The 10020-nt window shown below is 28.2% G+C and overlaps 3 protein-coding genes and 1 long non-coding RNA gene across 5 annotated transcripts; 1 reads left to right on the forward strand and 3 right to left on the reverse strand.

Moving 5' to 3' along the window:
- Nucleotides 1-927: 927 nt before the first annotated feature.
- On the reverse strand, nt 928-3983 carry LOC106790852 (glucose dehydrogenase [FAD, quinone]-like). Of its 2 annotated transcripts, none has more exons than XM_014756063.1 (3): nt 3647-3983; nt 2764-3077; nt 928-2608 (listed from the first exon to the last, which is right to left on the reverse strand). In XM_014756063.1, the coding sequence occupies exons 1-3, from the start codon at nt 3674-3676 to the stop codon at nt 1198-1200; spliced, it is 1755 nt and encodes a 584-aa protein (XP_014611549.1). In that variant the 5' UTR covers nt 3677-3983; the 3' UTR covers nt 928-1197. The 2 variants fall into 2 exon arrangements, with proteins under 2 accessions (XP_014611549.1, XP_014611547.1); XM_014756061.1 differs by lacking the exon at nt 3647-3983 and adding an exon at nt 3190-3398.
- A 414-nt stretch (nt 3984-4397) lies between these two features.
- LOC106790850 (15 kDa selenoprotein) lies at nt 4398-5457 on the reverse strand. Its single transcript, XM_014756060.1, has 5 exons — nt 5418-5457; nt 5254-5282; nt 4999-5117; nt 4783-4904; nt 4398-4651 (listed from the first exon to the last, which is right to left on the reverse strand). Exons 1-5 carry the CDS (start codon nt 5440-5442, stop codon nt 4470-4472), a joined length of 477 nt encoding a protein of 158 aa, XP_014611546.1. The 5' UTR covers nt 5443-5457; the 3' UTR covers nt 4398-4469.
- A 1-nt stretch (nt 5458) lies between these two features.
- On the forward strand, nt 5459-6808 carry LOC106790851. The gene is made up of 2 exons (XR_001382129.1): nt 5459-5653; nt 6439-6808. It is a non-coding gene; the product is annotated as an uncharacterized LOC106790851 (long non-coding RNA).
- On the reverse strand, nt 6708-8080 carry LOC106790849. The gene is made up of 2 exons (XM_014756059.1): nt 7783-8080; nt 6708-7658 (listed from the first exon to the last, which is right to left on the reverse strand). Exon 2 carries the CDS (start codon nt 7652-7654, stop codon nt 6878-6880), a length of 777 nt encoding a protein of 258 aa, XP_014611545.1. The 5' UTR covers nt 7655-7658; nt 7783-8080; the 3' UTR covers nt 6708-6877.
- Nucleotides 8081-10020: the final 1940 nt, after the last annotated feature.

Here is a 10020-nt window from a genome sequence, read left to right on the forward strand (position 1 = left end):
TTTTTTGTATTCTTCTTCTTCTTCCTCTTGTTCTTCTATTTTTGTATTTTTGTATTTTTTATTCTTTTGCAATGGAAATAATTTATATACGTTAATTACTCATCGTTTTCTTCCATGACAGAAATGCTGAATCTTCCTTATTAAACATATTATTTATTTCATAACATTCTATATACGCATAAACGGGGGTAGCATATTGTAATTAACGAAAGTATGTCTTTCTTATTTCGAATAAAAATGTATATTCTAAGCATGAAGTAAAGCTTACACGAATTTAATGAAGATTATATTTTTTATTTATTTTAATTTACGATCGAGATGAATGAGCAACATTATATAATTACTGTAACAAAAGGCAACGTTAAATATTAATATTTAATAAAATCTTTAAAGATATATGTGTAAATAGTGCGCATAATATTATTTGAACCTTTGTCTTCGATAAAATTTAAAACAAGTTCTCGGATTTGCTTATACTAAAAAGTATTTTTTTTATTATAATATATTATAATGTTATCAATATAATATCTTATGCATTTAAATTAGATTGATAACAATTAATCAAAAATTTTAAATAATACGCGATAGATATCTTTGATACACTTTTTTCATCTATTACCAAAGGTAGGTAAGTAAAGCAATCTGTCTTACCTTCATTTTGTTTAAATAAATTAAAAAAAAACTAAAATTAATTTGATTTGATTATTTCAAATACTACGATTAATCTCATATTTAAATTCTCATTTAATTTAATTCAAAATTTTTGTTAGAGCCTTGGGAGATTGCGAATAACTCGTTGAATTTTCAATATTTTAGTCGAAAAATGTTATCATGCATTTATTATAATTGAGCTACTTATTTTTAAAGTAGCATAAGTCACTTTTTTCTTTTTTCTTTTTTTTTTTTAAATGAAAAGATACCGTTCAATTGTAATTAGTGTTGACATTTATTCGATTTTTTTGAAAAAGTGACTTATGCCACTTTCAAAATAAACGGCCATATATCAACTAATATATCCTTACAACATTAAAACATTCCATGCAGTAGTTTACTTTAAAAAAATTCTCAAAAATCATCTTTTTTCAGACGGTCACACTAGTGGTGCCCCTGAAGAATATTATATAAATATCTTACATTAGACCGTTTAATCGGAAAACATTTTGAAAATAATAATTCTCGCTTGTGTGATAAAATTATTTACAAAATTAATTCTTTTTTTAAGACATTCCAGTCTTGTTTTATGATATCGCTACCCTTTTCGGCGATCATGATAGTGGGTGCATTAGTATTTCCATTAACAATAATAGGCATTATAGATGCATCAATAACTCTTAAACCCTTTACACCATAAACTCTTAATCTTGGATCCACAACAGCTGTTGAATTTTTTTTTGGTCCCATTTTGCAAGTTCCCGTTGGATGATAGATTGTATAAGTGTAATGTCTTATAAGGCATTCCCAATAATTGTACGTATTAAAAAGAAATTGTTGACAACCAGGCAATTGTATGGAATACAATTCTAAACCGGATCTTTTAACTGCAGTTGTATTTGACAAAGACATTACTATATTTATACTTTCGATGAGAACGTTAATATCTTCTTTATGAGCGAGATAATTCGGATTAATAACGGGATGAGCAAGAGGATCTTTTGTCTTTAAACGAACCCAACCGGAACTTTTTGGTTTTAATAAAGTTGGTAATATTATCCAACCTGTAACATTCTCTAACAATTTCCCTGCGGTTTCGTAAACGGTATCTTTAAATCCAAAAGTATTTTTGCGATATTTATCAAAACCATTGGATTTATGAAGTAAAAAAAAGTGGAACTGAATGTCCGGATATTCACCAGAGGGATCAGCGTATTTAGTATTAACGAAAGCAACTGCATTGATTCCACCAGCAGTCAAAGAATCGTTTTTGTATATTATGTAATTTAAAAATTTTGTTAATGTTGTTAATTGTTCTCTTTCTGGAGTAGTAGATTCGTTTACAGTTAAGAACAATCCATAAAAGCTAATATGATCCTGAAGATTGTCACCTACACGAAGATCAGATATTACCGGTATATCGAGTTCTTTGAGATGTTCTTTTGGTCCTATTCCTGACAGCATTAGCAATTGAGGTGAATTGATTGATCCAGCTGATAAAATTATTTCTTTTCTTACCCTGATTGTTTGTTTTAATCCGTCACGAATAAACTGTACTCCCGTAGCTTGTTTTTTGGCATTAACGAGTACCTTTAATACTTGAGCGTTTAAAGCTATGTGTAAATTAGGTCTGTTCCATAACGGTCTTAAAAAAGCTTTAGCAGACGAACAACGTTTCCCATCGCGAACCGTAGCCTGCGTGCGCATGAAGCCAGTTTGATTTTCACCATTAATGTCTTGATTTTTGTAACCTAGTTCTTCACCACCTTGCAAAATAGGATCTAAAAATGATGACTTCCATCGAAATTCATCTACAGTCAAGTAACCACCTGTTTTATGATAAGGTGACTTCTCTAAAGAAGGGATCCTATTATCTTCTGATTTGAGAAAATAAGGAAGAACTTCGTCGTAACTCCAACCAGTGTTACCCATTTTTGCCCAATTGTCGTAATCCTTTCTAAAATATAATTAATCGATATTGGTAATAATAATAATAATTAATGTGTAATAACACAACGGATTGTACGAATAATTTTCTTTGCTTTTTCTACTTGATACAGTATATATATAAGTAGGACGTGGACAGGTCAGGTAAATGAAATTGAAAATTACCTATTTCCACGCAAATAGATCATTCCATTTAATACGCTGGTACCACCTAGAACTTTTCCGCGTGGCCAATTACATTTGCCTTCTTTCATCGCGAGACAATAAGCTGATGAATTTGACGGAATGGTTTTATATTTCCAATCTAATTCTGTTAACTGAATGTAAGGCGCGAACATTGGAACGTCCGTAATTTCGTTCTCATTACCACCGGCTTCCAATAACAAAACATTCCAATTGGATACCTCGGACAATCTTGAGGCAACTACTGCTCCAGCACTTCCACCACCAACAACGATGAAATCGTACGCTTTATTTAGCTTGAAAATTCATTTTCAAAAATAATGTTAGCATTTTCTTTTATCTTTTTAGTAAAATAAGAAAAAAATATAATCAAAAATTTGTAATATTAATAATTATTTAATTAAATACCTTACGAGTATTTATCGAAGAATATACACAATCCATTTTGTCATACATTTTGAATAATTTGTTAATGTCTATAAATGGAATATAGCCGATCGCTACAGCGAACATTATAATTAAAAGAACCGAATCCATTGTAATTTTTATTTTTTCACAAATTAATATTATACATCTTTTATATATATACCGTTATATATGTATACGCATTGGACATTAACAATTATTTACATGTCGACTCTCTTTTATATTCAAGAAGACAAACAAACAATATTGATAATATTATAATGAAAAATAAATGAATATATGATAATAGGTATGTGTTATCTGCTGATAAATGAATATATGATAACAGATATGTGTTATCAGCTGATTAGTAAACAAAAATTAAATTTTAAGTAATCTACAAAAAGTTTCCACACTTCATAAAATTTCGAAACAATATATATATTAAAAATGTACTCACTTTCAATGATTCACCTCCTAAGGTTCCCATTAAATGTGAAATTAATATATTTCTCCGTAGAGGAAGAATTACTTTTGTATAAATATTTTCTCACGCAAAAAATAAAGTCATGCCTTTTACTATCTCTGAAGTCAAAAATATAATTTTCATCTTTAGTTGTTACTAGGTGGGTAATTGTTGCAATTATCTCAACTAATTGTTGAAGTAGTTGACCTCATTTTTTAAATTTTAAATTTGTAGTGTATAATTATATACCTTTTTAAATTATTCTGCTTACAAAAAAGATATTTTTTTGTTTTTAGTATCAAATTAATGCTTATCTGTAGAAATAGGTAAATTGTAACATTTTTAAATTTTTTTAAAAACATCTAATAAGGCTAAGAAAAAAATAAAAAAAAAAATGTTGTTTAAATTAAAAATGATGATAAAGCATATTATTAACGTTATTTTATAGAGAAATATATTTCGAATATAATAAATTATATTAAAAATAAAAATAAAAATTTAAGTTTGAATTAACCGAAAATATTTATTTTGTTTAGAATAAAATAAACGACACAAATTTTCAGTTTAAAAAATAAACAAATAATCAAAAGATTTGTTGTTTTTTAAATTGTTAAACATTTTCTTGTAAAAAGCATTTAAAAATATACTGTTTAAAAAACAAGCGACTATTTTGGTGGAATTATTTAAAAGTTATGATTCATCCACGTCCTACTGTACTTGCAAATGGACAATACATACAATCTTGCAGTTGATTATGTTAATTTTAATATAAGAAGAGTATACAAAATACAACAGTTTAGTTAATATCTCATTTGTGTCAATCGGTAGCAAGATGTGTTGCTAAAAATTCGTCTATGGAATCTGTATCCCATTTATGTATATCAAGAATATCTTCCACTTTATTATCAGCATCTAATAATTTAATAATTGGATCCAAACCTCTTACATATCTTATTTGCAAATTTTTATATTTACTTGGTCGATCACTCTTTATAAATGCTAAAAAGATTGAATATTTTATAAGTAGTATTTCTATTTATAAATACCTTTCTATACTATTTCTTTTTTATAAATGTCGACATATATCCAATTATATATATAAATGTGTTAGTAAAATAAATATTGAATACCTTGTATTTGTGGATATGCACCAAATTTGCATGTGCAAACTTTAAGAATTGCTTTTGGGTATCGTTTAAAACCAGATGCATCGTAGTCATCATCTTTCAAACAACATTCTTTGCATTTGTCACTGAGACACATAAATAATATATTTATTGAAACATTTAGATCAACAAAAATAATATGGATTAATCAAGTTATGTTATAATATTCATTATACGTACTAGATTTCTGGTACATTATATTTGTTAAATTTATCACAAGTTGAACATAACAAATTAGCTTTATTAAATCCTAATTTTTTGCAATCGTCTGCAGAAAATTCTCCATTAATAATGCTTACCTATTAAATAAATATATAGAATTTTTTAATGTAAATAGTATTGTAAATAATTTATAAAGCACAATAATGTGATTAAAAACATAAAAATACTTAATTATTATGAGATAAAGGTTATGTGAAAACAGTTTATAATTACCATTAAACTAAGTAGAAATATATATAAAACTGTTTGGATATACATAATTTATGATTTTATCTTTTTAATTAAAGATTAGTATATAACAATAATAATTATGTCACATAAATATATTCAAATGTATTAAAGTATCAAGATAAACTAACTGTATAGGTTATACGTACAATAGTAGCGACACAGCAATATCATCCTCTTTGTCTGACAGATGATTTCTTTCGTTATACGCATGTGCAAATTCTTAATATAAACAACATAGAAAAGTTGTTTTTCAGTTAGCATTAGTCTTGTACAAGAGAGGTGATTTATATTAAAATAGAATTTTTAATGTAAGAAAAAACTTCGTAGCTTATCCATTTTTCTCGTTAAATTTCCTGTTATTATTATGGTTAACTCCAAATATGTACGTATATTCTTATCATGAGGAATGTTTGATAAATTCGTGACTTTAAAATGAAAGAAATTTATTATTAACCAGAATTACTTGTTGACATTATTATATAATCAGGTTTTTATTGCACAACTTACAAAGTTTTTTACAATGTCTTATCATTATATCACTTATAATTATCTCACATTTTTGGCTTGCTCTTAACATACCCCTCGTCTACCACTAATTATCAGCAATCTTAAAATTATACTATCTAAAAATTATAACTACCCAGATCTCACTCGAGTTCGTCTTCGCCTTCCCTCCCATCCTCCTCTACCCTCCTCCTTTTACACAGCTCCTCTACTTCCCTGAAAAATTCACACATCCCAACCTGAATCTTACCGCCTAACATTTTTATTAATTCCCCTCTTATAGCACCTTCCTCTATTCCAGCCATCCACTCCTCTACTTCCTTCCTTCCCTTCTAGGAAACCAATTCCCTTCCTCTATCACAGATTATCAGATGCTCCAACGTCTCTACATGCTCTCTGCATAACCTACAATTCCAGTCCTTTTCTCCATTCTTTCCTGCCTTTCCATTGCTGACATTATTATTTTTTGGTGTTTTATAAATAAACGAGAGAAAAAGTCACGGATTTATCAAATAATCTTTGTATGCATATGACTTTAACTTTGTTTCTTTAAATTTCAAGATTTTATTTTTAGATGTAATTTCGAAATTATTACAAATATACTACTAATAATAGTTCATATACCTTTTTATTAGTAACTATTTGTTACTCTCCTTTTTACAGGCTTGAGAAACTTTTCTACAATACTTTCTCTACACAGCCCACCTTTCTACAGAAGCTGTCATACCGTCTCTTTAGAATCAACACCTTATAATGTTCCAAAGTGGTCACTCATCCAAGTACTAATCATGTCCATTGTAATTTAATTTTAGTGATTGTACAGGAACCAGGTTTTTTAATGAAGCATAGTCATTGACAGTATATAATATGATTAGTAACATAAGAAAGACTTAAAAGAGTGATTTTTAGTATGTGAATGAATAGAAAGAATGAATGATAAGACAGCTTATATTTGTTATTAGGAAATTATAAACCAACTCCTATTCATAGCTACAAAGCTGAATATATTTTAAATAAACTAAACTAAACTAAACTTATATTGATTTGTGAATATACATATATAGTTTATAAACTTAATAGTAAGATAGTATTATTTCAACGATTATTCTTGATCTACTTCTTGCAAATGATCTAGCTTAATTTTTGTCGAAGGACAAATGTTTTGTGGAATTCTACTCTTTTTGACTTTCTTCATTGGTTTTTGTCCAACTACATATTCCGGTAAAATAAGTTTGCAATTTTTATATGTTAGTAGCTTTCCACCTGAATTTTCAATTGCAGTTGCATTTTTTGATTTAGTAGATTCAATTCTTGGTTTTCTAAATTTTACCATAGAAGTAGATGATTGTGCTTGTTGCGATTGAAATGATATTTTATTTTGATTTTCATTTGATACTGTTTCATCGACATCCATTTTATTTTCCAATTTAGATTCTTGTATTTTACGCTCTCTTAATTCTTTTAAAAATGACAACGCAACATGGGTATTACTTTGATCAGTCATATCTTCATTAGATACATCGTCCAAAGTATATTTGGTCCATTTATGAGGATTTTTATGATAATCTGGTATAGTTCTGTTAATGGAACGTGGAGCAGGTCCTTCTGGTCGCTTAAAAATACTTATTTTTCCTCGAAACTTAAGTGTCTCAGCATTTCTTTTTCTACCATTTCGTATTCGTGGTGAATTATAAATTACTCTTGGTACAACATCTACTTCCATGCGATCAGAAGCTACATCTTCTCTGCGTCTGTTATATTCTTTTTCTATGATAGACAATTGATCTACCATTGCTTTCATTTTGTTTGAAAAAGCAGGTGAATTATATTCCTCATTTACATTTGGGGAATATAATTCGCTATTCGGTATCAGCTGCATTTTTCTTAAAAGAAAATATGGAATGTTAACAAACGCATATACAAGATAATATTCTTAAATATTTTCAAAATAAAATCAATGCATTCTATATAACTGTACTTGATCGAGAAATTATAAACAATACATACGTTATTCAATATTCGATAAATATTAATTCACCGACGTAATATAGATTCAGATAGAAGTATATATATAGACACTAGGATGCATAAAGGTTATGTGCAGAATATATCTACCGTAAACGTCTTTGTGCGATTTTTGTATTTTTACGACAAAGCAAAAAATACACGAGTGCATAGAAGCTCACAAGTCCACTTTTCGCGTAACTACATTCATCTCAGTTACTAACCTGACTACTAGTGGACGTAGTAGGTACTTAACGCTATGACGTTATCATCAACGCTATCAAAGACTGCAATTATGACGGTAAAATACTATCAAAGAATGCAGTTATGACGGTACAATACTATCAAAGAATACAGTATTCTTGATAGTATACGGTATATATATAGTACAGTAGTATTTTGTAATAAAATTTTAAATAATTATATTTAATTGTTAGCGTATAAACATGTGTGTGCCTTCAGAAATGCGTATATAAATTAATTTTAAAAAGCAACAATATATTAAATCAATCAAGATGAGTTGATGTTACATCCAACGATGATTACCTGTAACAAGAAGAAAACTATATTAATCATACAGTCAATAAATAAACACAGGCCTAAAATACAAGTCGCCAAATTAGCAGATGCACTATTAAATATAATTTCCTATTTATTTTTATCAAATCTCTATTTTAGCTTGCATAAAATTAAATTAAAACGCGTGATTTGATTATTACAATATATAATAATTAAGAAATAAAAAAGCTACAAATATTACAATACAAAAAAAAGAATAAAATCTATTTTAATCATTGTGAAATACTTTTATACCGTGTTCTTTTTTTAAAAGAGAAACCTGCAAAAAAAAGAGTTATATTCTAGAACTGTAACGATACAATGAATGAATCGAATGCAATCTCTTTTATAGATCGCAACTTAAATTTCAACAATTTTTGACTACTCCCTGGTATCTGTAAATACATAAAAGTTATTAAAAAACATTATAAAGTAATTAGTTTCTGTATATTAAATAGATAAAAGGAACCAAGGAGAGAAGGGAATAAGAATATTATATTAATTAGGGATTTCAAAGAAACTAATTACAATTATAATGTTTATGGTAAGCGGTCTTTGGCTAGATTTTACTTGCAATGGAATGTATAACATATAAAATATGTTAAACATTATACTGAAAGTAAAATACCATTGCCCAGGTCTAACCACGAGGAGGTAACCGCTTCTGAAGACCCGAGATGTGCATCCTGAAGATGTCCACATCCGAATTAAATAGAAACCAAAGAAAATGATAACACCGAGAACGATTTTAAATGAGCCCCACTCTTAGGCCCCACCCTAAGAGTTTAATTCGAAAAATCCTTACAGTTAATTACTATCGAAATTGAAGAGAAAAGTTTGAAAACTGAATGAGAAAATGAAAACGAGGAGTGCATCTGAAAAAAATTCAAGTTACATCAATGATTTTATTGAAAACTAATATACTTTAGTATAATTTCAATATATGCACATACGGCAATTACAAGTTAGGAATATTTTATAATTATTAATTTTCAATCTGCCTTAAATATAGTATAATAAAAATAAATGTACATAATTTATGGTGCATATCTGTAAAAAATAGAAAAGAAAGTGCATTAAAAATAACTACCCTACATATGTGATGCTACCTGAAAAACCATAAACGGATTTGAAATATTCACACACACACACACACACACATTAATTTATAGAAATAATTATTTTCTGCTATCGTCAAAAATAACTCTGTCCACTAATGGTCATCTTATAATCCATTTCCCCTTACTCTTGGACGGAATGGTTATATGAAACAATAAACTGATTAAAAATATTCATCTACTTATAGAAATAATTATTTTCTGCTACCATTTACCATAACTCTGTCCACTTATGGTCATCTTTTAATCTATTTCCCCTTCCTCTTGGACGAAATGATTCTATGAAAYAAWAAACTGATTAAATAAGTTCATTTACTTATAAAAATAATGATATTCTACTACCGTTTACCATAACTTAGTCTCCTTTTGGTTCGTTTCCTCCTTCTCTTGGACGGAGTTTGGCATCCTAGTTCATCCAGCTTAGATAATATTACAAGGAATAGAAAAAGGATAGGGAAAMGTAGACTTTTAAGGTGGAACTTTTCACGATTTTTGTTTTAAGTGGTTTCCCACCGATCGGACTAATCCACTGACTCTAATTCTTTTTACGAGAAACCGAGGCTTC

The sequence above is a fragment of the Polistes canadensis genome, unplaced genomic scaffold, assembly GCF_001313835.1.
Source record: "Polistes canadensis isolate GaletaPanama2010 unplaced genomic scaffold, ASM131383v1 scaffold_265, whole genome shotgun sequence".
Taxonomy (NCBI): domain Eukaryota; kingdom Metazoa; phylum Arthropoda; class Insecta; order Hymenoptera; family Vespidae; genus Polistes; species Polistes canadensis.